Source organism: Xenopus tropicalis, chromosome 9 (assembly GCF_000004195.4).
Source record: "Xenopus tropicalis strain Nigerian chromosome 9, UCB_Xtro_10.0, whole genome shotgun sequence".
NCBI lineage: Eukaryota > Metazoa > Chordata > Amphibia > Anura > Pipidae > Xenopus > Xenopus tropicalis.
Window position 1 is genome coordinate 75,902,144 of NC_030685.2, and position 26,905 is coordinate 75,929,048.

General features: G+C 47.8%; 1 protein-coding gene across 2 annotated transcripts in view; it reads left to right on the plus strand.

Annotated features, from left to right (window-relative positions):
• Positions 1-3,698: 3,698 nt before the first annotated feature.
• Positions 3,699-26,905, plus strand: part of cacnb4 (calcium channel, voltage-dependent, beta 4 subunit) — an 80,508-nt gene continuing 57,301 nt past the window's right edge. The window contains exons 1-2 of one of the 2 annotated variants that reach the window (XM_012970187.3): positions 3,699-4,045; positions 7,357-7,440. In XM_012970187.3, the coding sequence (XP_012825641.1) occupies positions 3,983-4,045; positions 7,357-7,440 (147 nt within the window). In that variant the 5' untranslated portion in view covers positions 3,699-3,982. 2 annotated transcript variants of the gene reach the window in all.

Genomic DNA, 26,905 nt, shown 5'->3' on the forward strand with positions numbered 1-26,905 from the left:
CTCTTATGGCTCCTTCAGGTTTGGGACACGAGTCTGCGCTTCTATCTTCCTCTCCCCTTCCCTTCTCCTGCTCCCCCCCTCCCATAAGAAATCCCACCCCCTCCTTTCTCCTGCTCCTGCAACCTACCTAGTTTCCTATAATACCTTGCATACATCTGTGCAATGCCATAACTAGTGGGTAAGCTGTGTCAGCTCCTCGCCGTGCCAGTAAGGGGGTGCATGGAAACAGACCCTGGGGGACAGGGGGACAGGGCTGTGGGGTCTACTGCACAGAAATCCCCTTCCCCAGCCATTTTCTAACTGTATAATGTGTGCGCTCTCTGCAGCGCTCGTGTGGCCTGGGCCTCAAGTGTTATACTGCTGTGCCTGGGACTTTCTCGTCTGTAAGATGAACAAAGCAAAATGTTTTATATGCAGTCAGAACCAACAGTGCAGAGAAAGAAATCAAGCTTTAAAATCAATAAATCGCAATGGATAAATATTGGAAAGCGCTCGTTAGGATTTCTTTTATTATGCAGAATGTTCTGTTTGGATTTTCAGGGCACTGACACATGGGCCAGCGGTTCTCAACCTGTGGGTCCGGGACCCCTATGGAGGTCGAAAGACCCTTTCACAGGGGTGGCCTAAGACTATTGGAAAACACATATTTCCGATGGTCTTAGGCAGTGGTCCCCAACCAGTGGCTCGTGAGTAACATGTTGCTCTCCAACCCTTTGCATGTTGCTCCCAGTAACCTCAAAGCAGGTGCTTATTTTTGAATTCTTGGCTTGGGGGCAAGTTTTGGAGGCATAAAACCAGGTGTACTGCCAAACAGAGTCTCCTATAGGCTGGCAGTCCACATAGGGGCTGCCAAATAGCCAATAACAGTCCTTATTTGGCACCCCCAGGTACATGTTTCATGCTTGTGTTGCTCCCCAAGTGTTTTTACACCTAAATGTGGCTCACGGGTAAAAAACGTTGGGGATCCCTGGTCTTAGGAATAATTTTATGACTGGGGGTCACCACAACATGAGGAACTGTATTAAAGGGTCGCGGCATTAGGAAGGTTGAGAAACACTGAAATGGGCGAAACGCGTGCTGAGTGAATAATAACACATACTGTAGATTAGATTTATATACATTTTTTTAACACACAAGTATATTTTTGGCAGTTGTTAAGCACAGTTCTTTATTCTATTGGCTTCTGAACGCTCGCCAAAAAAAATGCAATAACACGAAACTATCAGGCAGGCTATAATGGAATTAGTCAGTTGGTGCATTTAGGTGCGCCCAAACCTGCGCTTCAAAGGCACGTCACGAAAGAAAATGCCCGTGCGTAAGCGCCCTAGATTGCACTTGGGTGATCCTAGCCCTGTCGGTGCTGCCATTGGCACACTGTCTCCCAGCAAAACTGGGTGCATCTGATCAGCAGCATCAGCAACATGAGAACAGGAGAATTCATTGGCCGGATTGCAAGGCATTAACCCCTTCCATGCTGGCTCGTGGGCGTGCAGTCCCTGAGGAAGGAGAGCGAGGAGCTGCAGCCCCGAGGGATGATTCCCAGGCTTTGCCAACAGAATTGTGTGGGGGCGAAAATCAACTAAGCAACAAATTATATTCTAATGGGGCCCCTGCCCAGAGTCGGGCACGTGCCAGCAGCCTCTCCCGTGGGGCTGTAAATAAGCATTGCTCTCACTCACCTCAATGATTTGCAGCCTTGGGCAGGGATAACAATAAGAAAGGCTTATTCAGAAATCTGAGCTAAAAGTATTAAACTGATGCTAATGAAGACAATCTAACAATAGGTATCAGGGGGTGCAAGAAGGTTGGGGGGGGGGGGGGCTTACACCTGTGTCTACAGAGGGCTGGAACTGAGTGATAATCAGGGCTGGAGGTAGGGTGAGCAAAAGGGGCACTTTCCTAGGGAGTAATGGCAGAAGGCGCAATGCCCCCCCAAGAGATTGCACGAATCACTGCTCCTGAGAATCTGCCATGTTCTTATCATTTCCTGGGCAAGTGGGGGGTGAATTGCAGGCCCAGATTTGTGAGCAGGCCACAAAGGCCCAGGCCTAGGGTGCTAAGGATCTGGGGGCGGCATGCCCCTCGCTGCCCGGCTCTGCACTGGGGAAAGCTGTTTAAATCTCCTGCCCATCCGGGTCCCCAGCCAATGAGTAAGCCAATCAGTAAGATAGGTGATGCGAATGCTGGGGGGCGAGTGGCCTTGGGGCGCACAATAAGAATCCGGCCCTGGTGACTTGGCCCAGTTCTGGTGATAATGTGCATAGTAAGGCAAAATGGAGTCAGGGCTACAAGAGCTGGATGCTATGCTGAGATGGGGTCATGGGGGCAGCGAGCAATTTCTCCCAGTGGTCCTGATTTCCACAGGATAGTCTTGAAGGGGTGGGGCTTATAGGGAAATGGGTGGGTTTTGAGGTGATCAGGCTTGTGGCTGGGGTGCATCAGGGGTGTGGCCTGTTTTTCAAACCAGACTGTTGGGGGCGGGGTTCATTTGCACCAGGGACAACTGACCCACCCATATCAACACCTGCAACAGGGTTGCCAGGTCGGCCGTTTTACCATCAAATTGGGCTACTAATTTAAAACCCAGGCGGGTTTCCAAAGTACGAACCCACCAGGGCACAGATTTGGGCTATTTTTGGAGCCTTGGCAGGTTTGTAGTTTGGAAAATAGCCATTTTTTTCCCCTAGTAAACCTGGCATGCCTGTCCCACTGCATGATGGGTAATGTAGTTTGTCGCTAACAATTAGCCTACAGCTAGGATAAATATAAAACTACAATACCCAGCATGCAATTGGACAGTATAGACAGAGGCTCCCATTTCTATTCTATTCAGGCTGAACCTGTCTGCCCTACCCCCTGCTCCCTGCTCTGTATGGTATGAGATTGTACCATTACTTTCTACTGGGATGTAGGGGGGGGGGGCGGGTTTATTTTCTGCAGTTGATCCTTAAACTATAAATTTTAGGATCTCTTGGGGCTGCTGGGAGTTGTAGTTCAACACACCCATATGTATATCATGTCAGGGGTTAATGCGACATTCTGAATCCATTTCTGTAGTGACTTCCCAGCTGGACTGGGCACAGAGGGAATTATCAGCCATCCCAGTAACTGGAGGGGGGCACAGGGCATGGGCAGTGATTATACACTTTAAAAAGGCAGGTTTTCCCATATATACTTGTATTATTTATCTTTTTTTTTTTTAAAGTTAGGGAGCAAAGTGACACAAATCAGGTGACCCTATTTACCTACTGGGTGGGTCCCTGTTTTGCTGAAGGAAATTTCCATTTTGTGGAAGTTTTTTAAAAGGACCAACTGCATAGAGGAATCTCAGTGCAACTGCCCATGTAGGACACATTCCCACACCCTAACAGAGAAAGCTTGCAGGATACCGGGGGATACCAAAGGGGTGGGGGTCTCCCCCAGAATTAGCAGGTTATTAGTTTCTCCCTCTGGCACGGCGCTGGTTAAATTCAGGGTGCTACCAGGAAATGGATATCGGGGTGCACCCCTCCCCCTCACAGAATCAGGGGGTGACACTACAGAGAGGATGACAAGGGAATCTTGTTCCCCCTAAAAGAGCAGTGGGTGCCTCCCCGGGTCCAGCCCTGGGTGCTCCCATCCGTGCGGCAGGGGGGGGGAGGCGGCAGCCAATCAGGAGCCGGGGAGCGCTCGGCTCGGTATAAGAGCGGCGGGGCAGGGACTGTTCCTGGAAGACCTTGAGAGCTGCCGCAGGTCACAGGCTGCCAACTCCCCCATAAGTGATGTGAGAATGGGGGGCTGCTAGGGAAGGAGCCCCGGGCTGCGGAGCTGCTGATGGGAAGGAAGCACAGGGGCAGCCGGACCATATCTCTAGTACTGAGGGGTCGGGCAGAGGCTGCTGCCGGCCGGGATGCTGAGGAGCTAGTGCCGGGAAGGAGCTGCTGATGCTGCGGGGTTTGGGGGCTGCTCCAGGCGAGTAATATTCAGCGGCCCCTACAGAGACATGTCCAGGAATTCCTACCCCAAGAACGGCATCTCCGAGGCGCTGCACACACCGATCTTCCAGGTACTACTCAGGGGCTGAGGGACTCCCTTGGCATGGGCACCCTTACCCTCTATAGCACCTCTACACCCACCCAGCATGGGCACCCTTACCCTGGCACCTCTACACCCACCCAGCATGGGCACCCTTACCCTGGCACCTCTACACCCACCCAGCATGGGCACCCTTACCCTGGCACCTCATCCTCTATACCCACCCAGCATGGGCACCCTTACCCTGGCACCTCATCCTCTATACCCACCCGGCATGGGCACCCTTACTCTGGCACGTCATCCTCTATACCCACCTGGCATGGGCACCCTTACCCTGGCACCTCATCCTCTATACCCACCTGGCATGGGCACCCTTACCCTGGCACCTCATCCTCTATACCCACCTGGCATGGGCACCCTTACCCTGGCACCTCATCCTCTATACCCACCTGGCATGGGCACCCTTACCCTGGCACCTCATCCTCTATACCCACCTGGCATGGGCACCCTTACCCTGGCACCTCATCCTCTATACCCACCTGGCATGGGCACCCTTACCCTGGCACCTCATCCTCTATACCCACCCAGCACAGGCACCCTTACCCTGGCACCCCTACACCCACCCAGCATGGGCACCATTACCCTCTATAGCACCTCTACACCCACTCAGCATGGGCACCCTTACCCTGGCACCTCATCCTCTATACCCACCCAGCATGGGCACCCTTACCCTGGCACCTCATCCTCTATACCCACCCAGCATGGGCACCCTTACCCTGGCACCTCATCCTCTATACCCACCTGGCATGGGCACCCTTACCCTGGCACCTCATCCTCTACACCCACCCAGCATGGGCACCCTTACCCTGGCACCTCTACACCCACCCAGCATGGGCACCCTTACCGTGGCACCTCATCCTCTATACCCACCCAGCATGGGCACCCTTACCCTGGCACCTCATCCTCTACACCCACCCAGCATGGGTACCCTTACCCTGGCACCTCATCCTCTACACCCACCCAGCATGGGCACCCTTACCCTGGCACCTAATCCTCTATACCCACGCAGCATGACCACCCTTACCTTGGCACCTCATCCTCTATACCCACCCAGCATGGGCACCCTTACCCTGGCACCTAATCCTCTATACCCACCCAGCATGGGTACCCTTACCCTGGCACCTCATGCTGGGATACTGGGGGGACCATACATAGAGTGATACCTGGGATATTGGGGGACCATACATAGAGTGATACCTGGGATATTGGGGGAACCATACATAGAGTGATACCTGGGATACTGGGGAACCATACATAGAGTGATACCTGGGATACTGGGGAACCATACATAGAGTGATACCTGGGATACTGGGGAACCATACATAGAGTGATACCTGGGATACTGGGGGAACCATACATAGAGTGATACCTGGGATACTGGGGGAACCTTACATAGAGTGATACCTGGGATACTGGGGGGACCATACATAGAGTGATACCTGGGATACTGGGGGAACCATACATAGAGTGATACCTGGGATACTGGGGGAAGCATACATAGAGTGATACCTGGGATACTGGGGAACCATACATAGAGTGATACCTGGGATACTGGGGGAACCATACATAGAGTGATACCTGGGATACTGGGGGAACCTTACATAGAGTGATACCTGGGATACTGGGGGGACCATACATAGAGTGATACCTGGGATACTGGGGGAACCATACATAGAGTGATACCTGGGATACTGGGGGAAGCATACATAGAGTGATACCTGGGATACTGGGGGGACCATACATAGAGTGATACCTGGGATACTGGGGGGACCATATATAGAGTGATACCTGGGATACTGGGGGAACCATACATAGAGTGATACCTGGGATACTGGGGGGACCATACATAGAGTGATACCTGGGATATTGGGGGGACCATACATAGAGTGATACCTGGGATACTGGGGAACCATACATAGAGTGATACCTGGGATATTGGGGGGACCATACATAGAGTGATACCTGGGATATTGGGGGACCATACATAGAGTGATACCTGGGATATTGGGGGGACCATACATAGAGGGATACCTGGGATATTGGGGGGACCATACATAGAGTGATACCTGGGATATTGGGGGGACCATACATAGAGTGATACCTGGGATATTGGGGGGACCATACATAGAGTGATACCTGGGATATTGGGGGGACCATACATAGAGTGATACCTGGGATATTGGGGGAACCATACATAGAGTGATACCTGGGATATTGGGGGAACCATACATAGAGTGATACCTGGGATATTGGGGGAACCATACATAGAGTGATACCTGGGATATTGGGGGGGACCATACATAGAGTGATACCTGGGATATTGGGGGAACCATACATAGAGTGATACCTGGGATATTGGGGGAACCATACATAGAGTGATACCTGGGATATTGGGGGAACCATACATAGAGTGATACCTGGGATATTGGGGGAACCATACATAGAGTGATACCTGGGATATTGGGGGGGACCATACATAGAGTGATACCTGGGATATTGGGGGGGACCATACATAGAGTGATACCTGGGATATTGGGGGCCCTGCATGTAGTGATACCTGGGATATTGAGGGACCATGCAAATAGTGATACCTGGGATATTGGGGGACCCTGAATATAGGGATACCTGGGATACTGGGGGGGCCTTGAGTATAGTGATATCTGGGATACAGGGAAACCTATACATACAGTTACATATAGGGGAACTATATAAATAGCAATACTTAGGCTCTGGGGTAGATCTGAAGATATTGCTATGGGGGGGGGGGGGGGGGTGGAGACAGGGCTGCCATCTGAGAGCTTGGTGCCCCGTGCAACTAAATGCTCAGCTCCCCTTCTGTAACCAGTGCTAGTGATGGGGGCACCCAGATATTGCCTTGTATGCCCAGGCGATGGAGGGCCCCTGCTTAAAAAGAAGCATTGCTGTCCTAGCCCCCCCCCAGGCCTAAAATTCTCTCCCCCCCCCCCCCCCCTGATGGCAGCCCTGCATGTAGGCAGTGTCCTGGATAAAGGGAATTATGAAGTTATTTTGGTACCTAATTGGTTCATTTAATTATTTTGGGCTAAATGGTTCCCACTCTGTGCCAGAATCAAATGATAGCCCTTAAATAAGTTCCTGGATATCGACCATTATCAGCCTCAGCTTGGGGCTGGGTGGGAGACCTGGGTGCCATGGGGTGAGACTGGCAGAGCTGTGGGCGCCGGTGGGTTCCCACTAACTAACTGGGCACAGCGCCATAGAGTGCCGGCTGCCTCTGATTCCCGCACTGTGTTGTTGGATCAGGTTTCCCGTGGGACGACTTCCAGAAGAAGTAGGCTGAAGAGATCCGACGGCAGCACCACTTCCACCAGCTTCATCCTCAGGCAGGTAGGAGAGAGGCCGGCTGTACCCCCCTCTGTACCCCCACCCCTCATCTGTCCTCTTGTACCAACTCTTCTGTAGGAAGCAGCAGAAATACCGTCACTGAATTGTATTTGGGATAGTTGCTTAGAATGACATTTACTTTCACTGTGCAAAATCTTATATTTGGGTTTACTTCCCCTTTAAGGCAAGTTGCTCTGAACTAGAGAAAAACCCCCATACCTGGTAAATCCCACACCCCAAAGGTGTGTGTATGGGGGGGGGGAGGCCTGTCCTATAATTTGAAAAGCATTTACTTGGAAGGGACTATGATGACAGCATGCAAATGGATAATTAAATGAAAGGAACAAATGCGCTGACTAATTAGCTCCATTTATTTATATATTTCTCCTGTGCAATGACTTGATGGGGGTAGGGGTGGGGGCTGGGTTTCTGAATATCAGTGAAGCCTCTGCATTGTAGAGACACTTGCCCCAGCAGTGGGGGGAAAAAACCCAGTGGGCCCCGCCGGCCCAGAACCGATCCCTTCCTGGGAGTTCCGGGGGCCCACAGGTCCCCCTCTCCTGATGCGCCTAAGTATGGGTGCTTGGGGGTTGGGTGGCAGTGGGAACCATGGCGGGGGTCTCTTGGGGGTGGGTGTGGGGCCCCCTGTGGTGGCAGCCACGGTGGGTCCTGCACCCTCAGTCCGACCCTGAGGGGGCTGTAACTATAGCAGCTGCTGCAGAACTTCTTTAGGGTTAGTTTAAGGGGAGCAATGAAAGGGCCCCCAAATACAGAAGGGCCCTTGGCAAAATACAGTGCATCATACTGTAAAGGTGAATTAACCCTTTAAGGTGGCCAGGGTTTTCAGGTTTCCTTTATCTGGACTGGACCAGTATCACAGAGACAGATGCAACCATATAACACTGAGGGGAGGGGGGGGGCTGTGGGTTGTGCTGATATCTATAGGCCGCACATCTGCCATGGGAAGGGACAAGGCCACTCACTCAAGGCTGCTGGAAACAGCACCGTTAACCTTGGGCCTTTGTCTGCATTTACTGTGAAGTTCTGACTCAGTACTTGGATCCGACAGACCCACGCAGGCAGTGAGTTTGACAGAATACGGTAATATAGTTGCCCAGTGGGGGTTCCACCGCAAGACTGGGAGACTGAGGTTTCAATATACTCAGATATTATGTTTTACAGCCTAAAAGGCAATTGCTTATTAGTGTTGTTAAATAGGATGTCGCCACCTGCTGGTGGAAGCTGGTACAACAGAGGATTTGCTCTTATACTGTTCTGTAAGCAGCAGACGGCGGTGGCCTATTTTATAAAAATGAGACAACTAGTTCTTTGTAGGTCGTTTCAAAGCAGACAGGAATAATATCTGTAACAAGGATGTCTGTAGGGGCCCGGCAGTGCTTGCACTACAACTCCCTGCATTCCTTGGGAAAAACATACTGCTGTTCCTATATTTGTGTCTTTCTTTCCTGGTAATAACACTGGCAGCAGGCATCATTTGTACCAGCCATGTGGCAACCCTATTGGGCAAAATAGTCTCTGTGCCCAGACCCAAAATTGGCATAGTTTAAGGTGGGGGCAGACATTTTTCATAAATTTATAATGAAACTGCTTATCAGTCAATGGCCCACTGGGTCCCCTATACCTTATGGGGACACCCCACAGCAGTCACAGGGTGTGCCTTCACTATAGAGTGCCCAGAGCCAGGCCCAGTAGTATAGGAACCCTAGGCTGCACTGTTTGGCTCGGCTTCCTATCTACTATCCCACCTTGCCCTTCCCCCCACCACTTGGTTCAAACAGCCCACCCAGCTCTTGCTCCTCCCATTCCTAACCACCCCCCCCTCCGCGCAGAGGTGAGGCCTGTATAATATATGGCTACTGGCAGCCACTGCGGGGTTAAGCCCATTTAGAAGTGAGCTGCGGGGGGGGGGGGAGCTCTCCTCGGCTAATTTTGTTCCTTTTTCCCTTTGTTTCTTTTTGGCCAGTGAAGTCTGTAGCAAATGCACAAATTTCTGGCTGTGCCAGCTCCCTGGGCTGTGCCATAAGGCTCGGAGTGGTGACTCAGTGTCTAAAGGAAATGGCTTGGAACCTATTAATCCCGCAATGTGGAGTAGATCCAGAGCCCTTTCCTTTATGCTCCATGCCCAGTAAATAGCTTTAGATGAATCACGTTGTAGAACTACAACTCCCACTGCTAAAGGGATGCTGGGAGCTGTAGTTTTGCGTTGGAGTATGTCACAGAAACAGTATTTAAGTTCCAGTTTTAGACCTATTACAGGCGAGCGATTTGTATCTGACCAGTTGCTGATGGTGACAGACTGAAGTACCGTGGGCCCACCAGGAGCCCAGTTTCTAGTTCAGATACTCATTGCATGGCGGCACAGAAACCGGTGCAGACCTCAGCATGCCTTGGAGCTGATTGATAACTGACCCTGCAGATGTGAGGGTTGAAATGTTTCTATAGAGTTGTGTGGCAGGAGAAGACAGGATCTCTCCTGTTTGTTCGGGGTTTGATCCAACAGTCTCCCTTTCTTATTGAGCTTTTGTGGATTTTGCTACGATCCCTGAGATTCGCTGCACCACACTGAGCATGCTCTGTGCCCATGGCACCAGGTATTGGGCTGCCCAAGTACGGAAAAATGGAGGATGGCCATGAGTAATTTTAGATTCATTCTGATTTGGGCTCTATGGCAGCTCCAGCAAATGTTTGCTTGCACCTCCCCCTGCTGTCCCCAGCTCCGAGAGTTGGAGGGCCACACCCACCAAGTAAGATTTATCATAGGGATTGGGTCAATGTTCTTTCAACACCATCTTACCATCCAGACTTGTCATGAAACTCCGTGACCTGAACATCGGTTCCTCCCTGTGCAGCTGGATCCTGGACTTCCTGACAAACAGACCTCAGGTGGTTCGGATCGGCAACATCACCTCATCCACACTGACAATTAGCACCGGTGCCCCCCAGGGATGTGTGCTCAGCCCCCTGCTGTACACCCTGTTCACCCACGACTGTACAGCAACACACAGCTCCAATACTATCATCAAATTTGCAGACGACACCACCATCATCGGCTGCATTTCTAATGGAGATGAGTTGGCTTACAGGGCAGAGGTGAGAGCCCTGACATCATGGTGCCGGGACAACAACCTGCTGCTCAACGTCAGCAAAACTAAGGAGCTCATTGTGGATTACAGGAGACTGCAGGGAGGAGGCCATACCCCCATTCACATTAAGGGAGCAGAGGTGGAGAGAGTCAGCGGCTTCAGATTCCTTGGCATCAATATCAGTGAGGATCTGAGTTGGTCTCACCATGTTGGTGTGATCACAAAAGCTGCAAGACAGCGGCTCTTCTTTCTGCGGCGCCTGCGAAGGTTCGGCATGGACTCCAGAATACTCACAAACTTCTATTGATGCACCATTGAGAGTATTCTGTCCGGCTGTATCACCACCTGGTATGGCAGCTGTAATGCTTTGGAGTGCAAAGCTCTGCAGAGGGTGGTGAGATCAGCACAGCGCATCACCAGGACTGAACTGCCGGCCATGCAGGACCTGTACAGACAGCGCTGTAGGAGGAAGATGCAGCGGATCCTCTCTGACCCCAGCCACCCCAGCCACAGACTTTTCACGCTCCTACCATCAGGCAGGCGGTACAGGAGCATCCAGACCCGCACCAGCAGATACAGAGACAGTTTCTACCCACAAGCCATCAGGCTTCTGAACTGCTGACATTCTACCCAAACCAACACACACTCCCCATAACTACTGGACTCTTCCCAGTGTCACTTTAAGCAAAGCCACTTTAAATCCTCACTGCACAATTTCAAATATTGCATTGCATTTTATTATTGTAAATACTTGTACCTTTATTGCACACTTTTATTATATTTAATATTTGTATTTTTTTTTTTTTTTTTTTTGTCTATGTAAAGTTGGGAGGAACACGGGTCAAAAAAATTTCATTACAGTAATGATGCTTCATTGTTATTTGTATATGACAATAAAACTTGAAACTTGAAACTTGTTAAGAGAGGGAAAAGCACTTCTGGGTCAACCATTCTTTGCAGGTGTTCTCTTGGCACATCTAGACCACCTGCTTTTATATAACACCTGGTCCCTTTATATGAAGCAATATGGCAGCTCCCACTCATTCTTCACACAGGCAAAGAAGGAATGTTTAGTCCACAAAATAATCTGTTGCCATATTTTAGGCATATAATACATGAGTGATACTCAGAGTTCCCTGTATAACTCAGCCTGCAGCCTTGTGCCTTTATATGGTCACAGAACCCCTCAGTGACTGCTAATATCCTTATCATTTACAGTAGGGGGTACATTATCCCTTATAATACATGAGTGATACTCAGAGTTCCCTGTATAACTCAGCCTGCAGCCTTGTGCCTTTATATGGGCACAGAACCCCTCAGTGACTTCTAATATCCTTATCATTTACAGTAGGGGGTACATTATTTTTTATAATTGGGCAATGGGTTCTGACATGGAATTGAGCAATGGGTTCTCACCTAGGAATGGGTGCTAGACCTCTTCCCTTTCTCATAAAGCAGCTATAGTCTGTTTTGCAGGGGACTTTATTACCAGCATATTAGGGACAAGCTGTAAGTGGGTCAGTGCATGCGGATCATATTCATATAATAATCAAAATACAGGTACCAGGCCTGAAGGCCTCATTTTCCCTGAAATGCTCCTGCTAACTTGGCCTTTGTACAGGGAAATCCCTGAGCTGGTGTTGGCATCTATTATCAGTCTCTGTACTGGGTATGAGCATAAGGGGGCTGTTCCTGCTGAATTGCACTTAGTGCTGGGGAATACATCTCTCTGTACTGGGCATGAGCAGACATAAGGGGGCTGTTCCTGCTGAATTGCACTTAGTGCTGGGGAATACATCTCTCTGTTCTGGGCATGAGCAGACATAAGGGGGCTGTTCCTGCTGAATTGCACTTAGTGCTGGGGAATACATCTCTCTGTTCTGGGCATGAGCAGACATAAGGGGGCTGTTCTTGCTGAATTGCACTTAGTGCTGGGGAATACATCTCTTTGTTCTGGGCATGAGCAGACATAAGGGAGCTGTTCCTGCTGAATTGCACTTAGTGCTGGGGAATACATCTCTCTGTACTGGGCATGAGCAGACATAAGGAGGCTGTTCCTGCTAAATTGCACTTAGTGCTGGGGAATACATCTCTCTGTTCTGGGCATGAGCAGACATAAGGGGGCTGTTCCTGCTGAATTGCACTTAGTGCTGGGGAATACATCTTTCTGTTCTGTGCATTAACAGACATAAGGGGGCTGTTCCTGCTGAATTGCACTTAGTGCTGGGGAATACATCTCTCTGTACTGGGCATGAGCAGACATAAGGGGGCTGTTCCTGCTGAATTGCACTTAGTGCTGGGGAATACATCTCTCTGTACTGGGCATGAGCAGACATAAGGGGGCTGTTCCTGCTGAATTGCACTTAGTGCTGGGGAATACATCTCTCTGTTCTGGGCATGAGCAGACATAAGGGAGCTGTTCCTGCTGAATTGCACTTAGTGCTGGGGAATACATCTCTCTGTACTGGGCATGAGCAGACATAAGGGGGCTGTTCCTGCTGAATTGCACTTAGTGCTGGGGAATACATCTTTCTGTTCTGGGCATGAGCAGACATAAGGGGGCTGTTCCTGCTGAATCCTGCTGAATTGCACTTAGTGCTGGGGAATACATCTCTCTGTACTGGGCATGAGCAGACATAAGGGGGCTGTTCCTGCTGAATTGCACTTAGTGCTGGGGAATACATCTCTCTGTACTGGCAAAGTAATGGGGGTCTCTGATGCCCTCACTGAGCTGATAAGAAAGAGACAGTGGCAGTTTAGTGCAAGGCAGAATCTGCAACTAAAGTCAAATGACCCGCTGTTTGTATCTATGGAAACAGGAATCATTCCCCCCTCAATATTCTGAAATAAGAAATCCATTAGTGCTGATGTAGGTGGTGCTGTCCCGGATAACAGACCATGAAGGGGGCAAATAACAATGATAGAACTGGATCAGGGGGATCGGAGATGTGCCTTATAGTGTCCCAGTGTGAGATAAAGTTGTGTATTTTGATTTAGTGGAGTAAAAGCCTTATCCATGACTATTGGCTAAGATGCCACCTTGCCCTTTCAGTTGTTCCCCCAATCAAGTCCCTGCCCATGCTATCCCAAGCCTCGCCCACTCATCACAAGCCCCACCCATTTTGCAAACTAAACTGTTCCATCTTGGGGCCCATCTCTGCCCCTGACTACATTACCCCCGGCACCCCCAAATCGATGGCAGCCCTGAATGCAAAGGTTCCATTAATGGACTGCAATGGGATTAGGCTTACACTGGAGTTTAGGTGGATCATGGGTGGAATTTGGCTGTAAGGGGGAGTGGCCAGGTGGATTAGGGAGTGGTCAGGGACAAATAAGTTGTTTATTTTTTATTTTGGCCTCAGTTTTACTTAGTTGGCAGGGACCACTGTGCAGGATTGTAGGGCTCATTACGGGAGGGCCCTTGTAATTTAGTAATATTGGGTCCTGTGATTACTGATGGTGGCCCTGTTTTGTATGTCTCAGGCCACCCTGGTAGGGGGGGGCGGCCAAAAAGTAAAGCTATGCCCCTTCCATGCATAGCAACATAACCACCCAGCCATTATCCAATCCTACCAGACTCCACCCCTGATCCATCCTGGCCACTCCCAGTCATATAAACTCTGGCCATGGTCTTCCCTAACCCCACCCACTCGTCACACCCTTCCACAAACTGCAAATCAAGCTTTTTTACTTTCGGGCCTCCTCTGTATGGGGCCCATGACCACAGAACCCCCTGTACCCCATAATTGTGGGGCTGCATACTGAGGTCCCATTCGTAGACAGGGCTTTCAGTGGAGTTTGGGGAGCAGCAGGGTGCATTGGTTGGTAGGGGTCTGTAAGGCTAATAACCTGGGTCCCCTTTTGGGGGCAGGGCTATCAATGGGATTAAAGGGTAAGAAACACAAATGATCGGGCTTCTTCTTTCATCATGGTCAGACACCCTACCGACATCTGATTGGATGAGGCACTGTAGAACTCCGGTCTATGTAAACTAGGGAAGCACCGAACCCACTTTTTTGGGTTCGGCCAAACCCCCAAACCCACCCTTGATGGATTCTGCCCAATCCCGAACTGAATTTGAATCCTAATTAGTATATGCTATGCCCTGACCATTTAACCCTTTCCGAGTGCTAATCCGGATTTGGTTCGGCCGGGACCGTGGATTCGTTCGACACCAAATCCTTCAAAAAAAGAGCCTGGAATGGGACCGAATCCATGATGGATTGGCGCATCCCTAATATAAACATAACGCCCCCAGCACGAGGCACAGGATATAATGGAAAGCGAGACATTAATCACACGAGTGTAACAATTAACGAACTTCTCGTTATGTAACGGCGGGTAAAGACCCGTGGGAAGCGAGACAATTGATTGCTAAAGAGACAAGATGTCCTCGGTGCGGATCTCGCTGATGGTTTGATAAAGCGTTTAATCACCTGTCAGTGGCAGTGGCGTGACGCTGGGGGGGAATGGGAGACGCACGAAGCTTATGCGTGGGGGGGGGGGGGATGAGTCAAACGCTTGAATCTCTTTGAATCTGCGAGAGGCACAAAGGCGCCGAATGTAACCGAGCTGCAAGGCCGCTTCCCACAGACTTTCTCTCTCATTAAAGGCAGGTTGTTTCTCCTTTTTAAAGGGGAAATATACCTTAGTAAAGTTCAGCGCAAAGCCTTCCCTATGTACCCAATCTTGCCCTGCTGCCCCTGCCCCTTAGGGCACTAAAGGCATCTCTGCCCCAGCGAAACCTCTAGACAAAAGTATACGTTTCAAGGCTGAGGTGCTGGGGGTTCTGGACTAGACTGTAAGCTCCATAGAACAGGGATCTTGTATCTGTATGGAATCTGCCGTAACTAGATGTTACTGGGCCCCACAGTAAATTCAATTTAGGGCCCCCAAACCATTGGTAAGTTGACCCATTCTACCAAGATATATTAAAACTAATCATTATTTTTTAGGGCCTTACCGGGCCCCCTAAATCCCCCCCCCCCCCCCAATGGCAGGATCTGCTTCCTCTGTAGTTACACCCCTGTATTTATTTATGTATATTTTTTACTCTGGAACTTTTTCACTTTTTTAGCACTTATTGGATTTGGTGCAATAGGCGTCAGGCATTACACTAATCTAGGGGGAGATGTGTGGCCATAAGGCTTATATCCCTGAAGCCCAGCTGGGGGCACAAAGATGTCGGGACCTATTTGGAGGTCCAGTTTTGTGTTCCTGACCCCTTATATGCCTTTGGGCTGGAGGGGAAAGACAGAGGGATATAGATCAGATTAGTCTGTTGTGCTGAGAAATCTGTGCAGTGCTGATATTTGCCCCTAGGTGGTGCCAAACTCACCAACTTGCTAGCTGCCAATTGATACTTGCTTTCATGTAGTCTGCGTTTTATGGCAGAAAATTTAGACCAATAATGCTGCAATGGGGGGGGGGGATCTATTAACTTTTACTTAGTGATTGTAAGAGAGTTAAAAGGGTAGTTCACTTTTGGTATGTTATAGAATGAGCAGATCTTAGCAACTTTTACATTTGTCTTCATTTTTTATTCCTTCTAGGGGGTCACTGACCCCGGCAGCCAATAAACTATTGCTCTGTGAGGCCCCCATTTTATTGTTATTGTTGCTTTTTATTACTTATCTTTCTATTCAGACCCCCACTATTCCTATTCAAATCTCACAATCACACCACTGCTTGGTTGCTAGGGTAACTTTGACCCCAGCAACCATATAGCTGATGAAAACTCCAAACCGCTGAGCTGCTGCATAAAAGGCAAAATAATTAAAAAAAACAAAACACACACACAATAAAAAAAACCAAGTGCAAATAGTCTCAGAATCATAAGAACTTAACTGTCAGGATCAGTTTAGGCTTAAAACCATGGGACGAACCTGCATGTGAGCAGTCCTGTAAAGTGAAAATGTTTTAGTTGTCCTTTTAATATTTTTACAGGTTGCATTGTCAACACACTGTTTCTGTTTTTCTGTTTTCCAACAAAAATTCTCATTTTTACTAAATCTAAACTTTATTTGTTCAGTCAATCCATTGCAGGACAATGTTTGGGGAGTACAGCAAGGCCATTCCCAGATTAGCCACTAGAGGGCACTGTTACCATAGAATCTGTGAGCCTCATTGACTGATAGCAGAGATCTGCGCAAAATCACACAACTTTGCATGCACAAAATGCCAAACTTTATTTTTTTTTTTTTTTGCAGTTATAAAATTGAGAGATATATATATATATAAGTGTATGTCCATGCCCTGCTTGATGCCCATTTTGTTGTTGATGCATCTGCAATTGATACATTCTGTCAATGCCACTAGTGCAAATGAGCAAAGATGTTAGTAAATAATATTAGTAAATTATTTGCCACCTACCCTCCCCCCCCATTTGGAAGGTTATTGTACCAATAAGTTCCCAAAGGATAAAGTTGCCTGTTCTTTTTGCCATCTGATTCTGAAGGCATGGAAGACCGGTTGCCATGGAAATAAGTGGAATTTCAGCTTTGCTCCGGTGCTGACTGTATATTTTTATACAAGCAGATGAGCGGAATTCTCACTTTTGCGTGTGCGACTTTGAAGCGCGTGGCGGTGGGAGAGGCGCAGTGCTGAGCCTCATTTGTCACAAGCACAGAACATGGTTTGACAAAGCAGAGATGGGGGGGGGGGTGAAAAGCCTTTTCTTGTATAAATCCAGAGGAACGTGTAGGTGGGAGCCTTTCTACATAAATATGACTCACTGCTCATCCATCTTGTGGGGATGTACAGCACGATGGCTCCTTATTCACTCCATGATACCTTGGCCTACGCACGCTCTGTTTGGGGGACATCAAATCACTTTCATCAGCCACAGGGCTCCCAGGCCTCCCTTACTGTATATATCAATGGGAATGGCCTATGGCGGCCTCTGGCACCGTCAGGTACAGACACTGAGTGAGTGCCCCCCTGAATTGAGTGCCCCCCAAACGACACTGAAGTGAGTGACCCCCAAAGGACACTGAAGTGAGTGCCCCCCAAAGGACACTGAAGTGAGTGCCCCCCAAAGGAAACTGAAGTGAGTGCCCCCCCACCAAAGGACACTGAAGTGAGTGCCCCCCAAAGGAAACTGAAGTGAGTGCCCCCCCACCAAAGGACACTGAAGTGAGTGCCCCCCAAACAACACTGAGTGACCCACAAAGGACACTGAAGTGAGTGCCCCCCACCAAAGGACACTGAAGTGAGTGCCCGCCACCAAAGGACACTGAAGTGAGTGCCCCCCCCAAAGGACACTGAAGTGAGTGCCCCCCCCAAAGGACACTGAAGTGAGTGCCCCCCCCAAAGGACACTGAAGTGAGTGCCCTCCCCAAAGGACACTGAAGTGAGTGCCCCCCAAAGGAAACTGAAGTGAGTGCCCCCCCACCAAAGGACACTGAAGTGAGTGCCCCCCAAACAACACTGAGTGACCCACAAAGGACACTGAAGTGAGTGCCCCCCACCAAAGGACACTGAAGTGAGTGCCCCCCCACCAAAGGACACTGAAGTGAGTGCCCCCCAAACAACACTGAGTGACCCACAAAGGACACTGAAGTGAGTGCCCCCCACCAAAGGAAACTGAAGTGAGTGCCCCCCCACCAAAGGACACTGAAGTGAGTGCCCCCCAAACAACACTGAGTGACCCACAAAGGACACTGAAGTGAGTGCCCCCCACCAAAGGACACTGAAGTGAGTGCCCCCCCACCAAAGGACACTGAAGTGAGTGCCCCCCACCAAAGGACACTGAAGTGAGTGCCCCCCAAAGGAAACTGAAGTGAGTGCCCCCCACCAAAGGACACTGAAGTGAGTGCCCCCCCCAAAGGACACTAACGTGAGTGACCCCCCCCACCAAAGGACACTGAAGTGAGTGCCCCCCAAACGAAAACTGAAGTGAGTGCCCCCCACCAAAGGACACTGAAGTGAGTGACCACCAAAGGACACTGAAGTGAGTGACCCCCCCACCAAAGGACACTGAAGTGAGTGCCCCCCCCAAAGGACACTGAAGTGAGTGACCACCAAAGGACACTGAAGTGAGTGCCCCCCACCAAAGGACACTGAAGTGAGTGCCCCCCCCAAAGGACACTGAAGTGAGTGACCACCAAAGGACACTGAAGTGAGTGACCCCCCCACCAAAGGACACTGAAGTGAGTGCCCCCCCCAAAGGACACTGAAGTGAGTGACCACCAAAGGACACTGAAGTGAGTGCCCCCCACCAAAGGACACTGAAGTGAGTGACCCCCCCACCAAAGGACACTGAAGTGAGTGCCCCCCCCAAAGGACACTGAAGTGAGTGACCCCCAAAGGACACTGAAGTGAGTGACCCCCAAAGGACAGTGCCAGTGTTATTGGCAGGGCTCAGAAAAAGGAAGGATAATAAGAAAGTGCCATAACAGTTCGGCTGGGGTTTGCTCCATTGTTTCAGTAGTCGGTACCAACAGTGCAGAGAATAGCAAGGGTCGGGCAGATAATGCTTTCAATAGCAGTTACATTTACAAATAATTTTACAACCATTGAGAATGCATAATTAATGTATAAGTGAAAGTTGCTAAACTTTAATTTTTAGGTTTATATTCCCTTTACATTTACTTGATTTGATACTTTTTAATGTAATAATGACGGGGGGCACATTACCTCCAGACTCTTGGCCGGATAGTCCATAATTAAAGCCCCCCCTCCCTATAATAACCTGGAGTTGGAGGTGCAGCACTACATGCCCGAAGCTTCCTGCTCCCGTTTTCCCTTTGCAGCTCAATCCGTCAATGTCGTTCTGAAATGAGCAAAATATTGATGATATTGGGGAAAAATGAGGGAGGGGCGGGTCCATTGTGGGCTTCCTGCTGTTGCACTGAGCCACGCTATCTGCAGTCGCTATGAAATAAATTAATGGCACGCAGAAAAATATGGCAGATGCTTAAAAAAGTAATTAGATGGTCTCATAAAGTTAATTAGTCCCGGCACCAATTATACCTTGAGCTACAGCCTGCAACACTATATCATCAATACGTCCAGCCCAATTACTGCTCCCCCCAGCAGCCTCTATTGTTTGTGCCATTAAAGGGTTAAACTTTGTGACCTCCTCCCCCACCAGTGCCATCTATTATTATTATTATTATTATTATTAACATTTATTTATAAAGTGCCAACATATCCCGCAGCGCTGTACAATAAGTGGGTTTCATACATTGGACATACAGAGTAACATATAAAGCAACCAATAACTGATACAGGAGGTGAAGAGAGCCCTGCCCAAAAGAGCTTACAATTGACCTATTGGGGACGGAGTCAGGGCAGATAGCCCCCATACTCCACCTGGAAGAGGGTCAGCGATGGCCCCCCTTCATTCATGGCTGCCATCAGAAACTCTGGGCCCCGCACAGGTCATTTATACAGTATGGGGCCCCCATGAACACAAATGTGCAATACCAGCATTTTGGCCATGCCCCTTGCGTGTACAATATAAACAGCTATGTTACTCTATAATAAGCAGTTCATATATAGAGTTCCAATGACTGATGTGTTAATAAGTCACTCTGTTTATAGGGGGTCAGTGGAGTTTGCCCTAATTTTAACCCCTTCCCACCTACCTGCATTAGTTATGTAAACTGCACAAGTTTAAGGGCCCAATGATCTTGGTGTGGGGCCCAATAACTAGTCAGTATAAGTTCATAAAAATAGTAAAAATAATTAATGTGCTAATAAGTCAGTATTTTAATTGGGGGGAGGCAGTGAAGTTTTTTTTTAAAGTAGCTTAACAAGTTACGTAAGTTGTGTAAGCGTAGGGGCCCAATGATGTTGCTGTGGGGCCCAATAACCAGTCATTCCCCTGCTGGAAACTTCATGTAGGAAACACTAATAAAATTAGTAAACAGCTTCCTGAATGAACAGTTGATGTTTCACTATAATAAGCAGTTCATATAAATAGTTACAATAAATAATTAATGTGCTAATAAGTCAGTCAGTTCATTGGGGGCAGTGGAATTTACCTTAATTTGTTTAATTCATTGGGGGTGAGGGGTGTTTGCCCCTGCAAGTTACCCAAGTTTCTAGCCAAGTTATGTCAGTTTCTTAAGTTTCTAGGCAACCTTTAGTGAAAGTTACTTTAATTGCGTAAGTTTTAACGTAACCTTATGAGTAACGTAAGCAATTTACGTAACTTTCATGGCGAGCCCGGGCCCCATTCCGAAGCAGATTTTCACGGGGCCCGGCACAAGAGTACCCCCTCTCCCTCCCTGATAGTGGACCTGCCTGCATTGTTTAAAATGAGGTTCTTCTTGCTTCCCACCCGGGGCGTCACTATATAGAGGGGACAGTTCCAATTTGGTGGTGCTTTCGGCAGATCAGGGTCATGCTGGAGTATAAAGGTGCCCACACAGCACCAACATAATCATCATTACCTGTATACTGGCCAGATATTACCTGATCGTGACCCATAACTGCATACTACTGGTATTGGTGAGCTCATCGATGGGGCAGGTAGGGAAAATGCCTCTGCCAGTGGGCAGTGTTGGCCGGCGCATGGTGCACAGGTGGATTCGGAAGTAATGAGGAACCATAGTTACATTTCCTGTAGATCTTATGTTTTGGGCCAGGCCCGGATCTGTGGGTTCTGACAAATTCCAGAGGGGCTGCTGTAAGATGCCACAGACAATCATTATTTAGTTGGCTGGTGGGGGGCTGTTTGGGCCAGGGCCTATTTTGAAGCCCAGTCCAGGCCAGGTTTGGGCTGTTGGCCCAAGTTAATAGAATAATGGAAAGGTGGCCATACTGTATAAACTGTATATATATATATATATATATATAGCTGTTTGTCCCACAGGCTGATTGGTCAGATACTGTATAGGATCAGCCAGTCTATGGCCACCTAAACTTGACTTGGCAGGAGCAGATTGTGCTTATGGTCTGAATTGTGCCGATGCCCTAGGTTTCTAGTGCAACTGACTTGCCAAGGGGCATCTGAATGACCCAGCCCATTAGGCATGGCATCTACTTAGCAACCGAAAGGTTTCCAAATCTGCAGGAAAACTTGATATAGAAATAGAAATGCAAACTGGGCAATGCACCCACCAGAAAAGGTATTGACCCATCCTTGGCTCCTGAGACAGTATTTAAAGGGGCACTTAACTTTAACAAAACATATAAAATAAAAATAGTAAGGCACAAGTAATGACTTTCCCCCTTGAATTCTAACTTCTTTATGTCTTTTATGACCCCCCAATATTAAATTGCAAAAATGAAATAGCAGCAGCCATTACTGTCGGATACGCTAGGTGACACATGTCTCAGAAAACTGGGAACATTTAATGTATCAAATTGTAATGGTTGCTCAGCAACAGACGATAGGAAAACCCAGGGAGCATGCTCAGTAGGGTCGGGGAGTCGGTGAAGTGGCTCAGTTGCTGCTGGGAACACATTCTTCAAACTCACCTTTTAAAAATAAAAATGGAAAGCAATCAAAAGAAAGTCATTATTTATTATGTACTTTATGAAAATATTTTCTCTGTGTGGGTGAACTGCCCCTTTAATTTAACACTTTGGAAGATTTTCTAAAGACAGGGTTCAGACATGCTGCTGCAACGGTCTCCTATTAAAGGGGAAGGAAAACCTAATTTTTTTAATGAAAAAAAAAAAGTTCTGTATCTGATCAGATATAGCTGCAGGGGGGTGATTTGGGGTTTAATACCCCATGTAGTGGCCCTAATCAGTCCCAAGCCTTCTGCATACAGAGCCCTTTGCTGCAATGCTATAGCAGTTTAATACTGACAGATAGGGGCCTGAAAATATGTGCAAAAAAAATACGGAGTCCTGGCAGATTTTTTTAACCCTGTAGCTGCTGCAAACAGCACATATATATATTATGAATCTTTGACTCAATGCCAGGTCTCCTGACTGCAAGTGGCTATTTATTCAGAAGGCACAGGAGTGGCGGGGGCTCGGTAGGGCGCCGGAATCTGAAGTGACCGCTGAGGGACCTAACAGTTCAGATAAACGTTGCATTTAGGCTCACATTCTTTTCCCTCCAGAGATAAGCAGAGGAGGGGGGGGGGTTGTACTCTATGAGCCACAGAGAGCAAGGGGGACATTGGAGTACACTGATAAGTTAATTGGCCAACTGCACTGGGAACAGAGTTGGAGACATTCAGGCCTCTGTATAAGGTAAATAAGCTCTATAATATGTAGCCTATCCTGTATTCTTATTGGCTGCAAATGTTTAATGTACTTCGGGTAGCCATGTTTGCTCGGGTATAGAACTATCATCCAAAAACTGTAATGCAATAGCCCCCCCCAGTGGCAACACTATACTTTATAAAAATATTGCCCTGTGATGTTGGAACCAACCATCTCTCGGATACGGGGCTGGCTGTGTTTCACTCAATGAGAAGCGGTATCTAATACAGCATTTTCTAATTGGTCTCTTTAAAGTCATACACGGTGCAGAAAATGGCACTTCTGCTCCGAACAGCTCTATGACTTTAAGACTATTATGGCACAGGGGGGCGGATTTTGGGGCTGAAGAAGATGGCAGGTATTTATGGGCCTATCTATCTCTATCTATCTATCATCTATCTATCTATCCATCTATTTATGGGCCTATCTATCTATCTATCTATCATCTATCTATCTACCTAATATTTATTTACCTAATATCTATCCATCCATCTATCATCTATCTATCAATCTATCCATCTATTTATGGGCCTATCTATCTATCTATCTATCCATCTATCCATCTATTTATGGGCCTATCTATCTATCTATCTATCTATCTATCTATCTATCATCTATCTATCTACCTAATATTTATTTACCTAATATCTATCCATCCATCATCTATCTATCCATCTATCCATCTATCTATCCATCTATTTATGGCCCTATCTATCTATCTATCTATCTATCTATCTATCATCTATCTATCTACCTAATATTTATTTACCTAATATCTATCCATCCATCATCTATCTATCCATCTATCCATCTATCTATCCATCTATTTATGGCCCTATCTATCTATCTATCTATCTATCTATCTATCTATCTAATCTCTCTACTCTTCTTACCTCTCTGTAATGTGTATATATACAACCTGCATGATATAAGTGTATGTTGTATAGAACAGCTCCTTTTCTTCTGAATGGACAGTAATATCCTCCTATTTGTGTCTGTAGGTTACCCACCTACTTAGACTGTAAGCTCTGTGGGGCAGGGACCTCCTTCCCTTTGTGTAATGCTTACATGCAGCTTTCATTTAAACCATAAGCTTGAACTCACTGGACTTACTATGTTATTTTATTTCTTTTTCATTTATTTATATCCTGTTTATTGTTTTAATATACAGTGCTGCGCGCACATGTAGCTCTATGTATAAATAACAACATACATACATACGCACATACATGTAAGTGGGGAGCGTGTAATTAGTAAGTAAGTGAAACAGAATGCCTGTATTGTGGTCACTTTGTGCCCCATTATCTCAGCAAATTGATCATGAATGGTACGGCTCGTGCCTCTACTCGTCCAACCTCAGGGGGGCAATTCACTGGCACAAACAGCCTCCCCCCCCCATCTGATTTCAGTGGTATTTTCAAACCCGCTGATTCCCGATTGAGAGCAAAGGGAACCAGAACACGGGGGAAAAAGGCTCCTTCCCTGCCCCGGAATAAAGCTTCTCCGCTCGTCATGTTCCATCAAAGCAAATGAACTTCCAGCTGAGAGACCGCAGCCAATCGTAAGGCACATTCCCAGGTCCTCTCTCCATCCTAGCTGGGGAAGGGACTGCTTCTTTATGCACTGAATTTGGAAGAGAGATAAAATGCCAGGTCTGGACTGTCTCTAGGGATAACCTCCCCTCTATGATGTGAATAAACAGCAGCATCTCGGCTGGGAAATCCACACACTCGCACTCTCTCACACACACAGAGGGAAAAAAAGAACTGACGGGGCAGGTTCAGTCCTCTGTCTCTCTCTCTCTCTCTCTCTCTCTCTCTCTCTCTCTCTCTTAGGCCTTATCTGTCTTTCTGTTGCTGGTAGTGGATTGGTAGCAGTCTATTTCTGAGCCGAGAGGTGCTCTGGATTACTAGACCTCCATGTACGACAATTTGTACCTGCATGGATTTGAAGATTCGGAGGCGGTAAGCGATTTTCTCTAATTCAGCCTATGCAGAGAAATTAAAGGGGGTGATAAGGGGGGGCTCAGATGCAGTAGGGCTGGGGTGCATGCCCCCCCCCCCCCACAGCAGACACCCTAAGACTGATGATCCATACCTTCCATTATTCCACAGCATGGATATTTCTATCGCTCTGTAGCGTGACTGATAGGGGGTTATTTTGGCTTTGGCATTTATTCCCTACATCTGCATTAGCTGGAAATAATAATATATAAAAATATGGGAAGGAATGGGTCGATCTTGCCTATTAATTGCCTTATTACAGACAGGCTGGGGGTTGGGAAACAAAAGACACCTGAACAGCTGAAATAACCTAAATCTGTCGTTTCTAATGTGCGGCGGGGAAGGGAGAATGAATATTTTAAGGGCCAGCGTGGAATACACCGAAACTGAAAGGGTTAAATATGAGTGTTTTTTTTATTGCACGGGGCAAATAGAAGCGAGGGGAAGGGAGGCAAAAGCATTTGGCCTGGGAGGAGATGGGTTACATAAGAACCACAGTCATAGCCATAAAATAGCCATATCTGTGTGTATATATATATATATATATATATATTTATTTATATGTGTGTGTGTATATATATATTTATATGTGTGTGTGTGTGTGTACGTCACTGCAGATGTTCAAACCTACAGGGTTTCAGATCTGTAAGGGAAACGGATCTCTTTTCCATTCCCTTATTGCTTCCATACCCAGTAATATTACATTCACTTGAACTACAACTCCCAGCATTCTCGTAAGAGCCACTCTGTTGTGGAGAGGCTGCTGGGGGGGAGGTTCTAGTTGTGATATGTGGCTGGCCCCGGGGAGGTCGGTCTCCATGCAGGCATATTTATTATTCTCTCCCAATGAAGCCGATTTGCCTGTGGTTGTTAGGGGAAAAGGCTGCTCTCCGAGGCCCGCCTGCGCCTTTCCCTGCCGGCTTCCATTGCAGGGATAATGCCAAATACTGGGCTTTAATCCCACGGTTGCGCCTTTTACAGAAGGAGGCCGCGTGTGCTCCTTAGCCTTCAGAAAAGATGATCCTGCTGTTAGAGACCATTCTAATAGCATCCTTGCTGGGGGGAGGCTGAGGAGGAGGGTTCATTCTAACAGACTGAGGTCTCCGGAGAGGGATCCTTTGTGCAGCGGCAGAAGCCCTAGTTAAAGGGGATATCATATCAGGCACAGCGACCATTAGGCTTGGGGGGGGGACGGTAAATTATGAGCTCCGCTCTAGAAATGAGCAATGATTTCCCTGTCCCCTCTTTTAGCAATCAATTAACAGCTCTGTGGGGGGAGAAGTGCCGAGTCTATTCCTTTCTCTCTCTGCTGGTACCAAAGGGGTTAATCGCTTGCCTATAGTGGCTCCTACAGGGGCCCCGCATAGCGTTTAGGGAGGCAAAGGGGCGAGAAAGTCCTGTAAGGTACCACACACACAAAATGATGGATTTCTTGCATCCTTAATTGGGAGTTGGGATTGGAAGGGTTAATCGGGCTGCGCGGTTCCAGTGAATCACTTTCTGTTTATTTTTGGGCTGATCAGGATGTCTAAGAGTTAATACAGTTATTATAAATATATCATAAGGATTTATTTCATACTATATCGTTATGGATAGATAGATAGAAAGATAGATAGACCATGGTTGAATGTGATGGACGTATGTCTTTTTTCAACCTAACTTACTAACTTACTATGTTACCAATATAAATGTTATGGGAGCATTGTATAGGGAAACTTGAATACAGCTTTTTAACCCATTTAAAGGCACAAGGCTGCAGTTATACAGGGAACTCTGAGTATCACTCATGTGTTATAAGGGATAATGTACCCCCTACTGTAAATGATAAGGATATTAGCAGTCACTGAGGGGTTCTGTGCCCATATAAAGGCACAAGGCTGCAGGCTGAGTTATACAGGGAACTCTGAGTATCACTCATGTATTATAAGGGATAATGTACCCCCTACTGTAAATGATAAGGATATTAGCAGTCACTGAGGGGTTCTGTGCCCATATAAAGGCACAAGGCTGCAGGCTGAGTTATACAGGGAACTCTGAGTATCACTCATGTATTATAAGGGATAATGTACCCCCTACTGTAAATGATAAGGATATTAGCAGTCACTGAGGGGTTCTGTGACCATATAAAGGCACAAGGCTGCAGGCTGAGTTATACAGGGAACTCTGAGTATCACTCATGTATTATAAGGG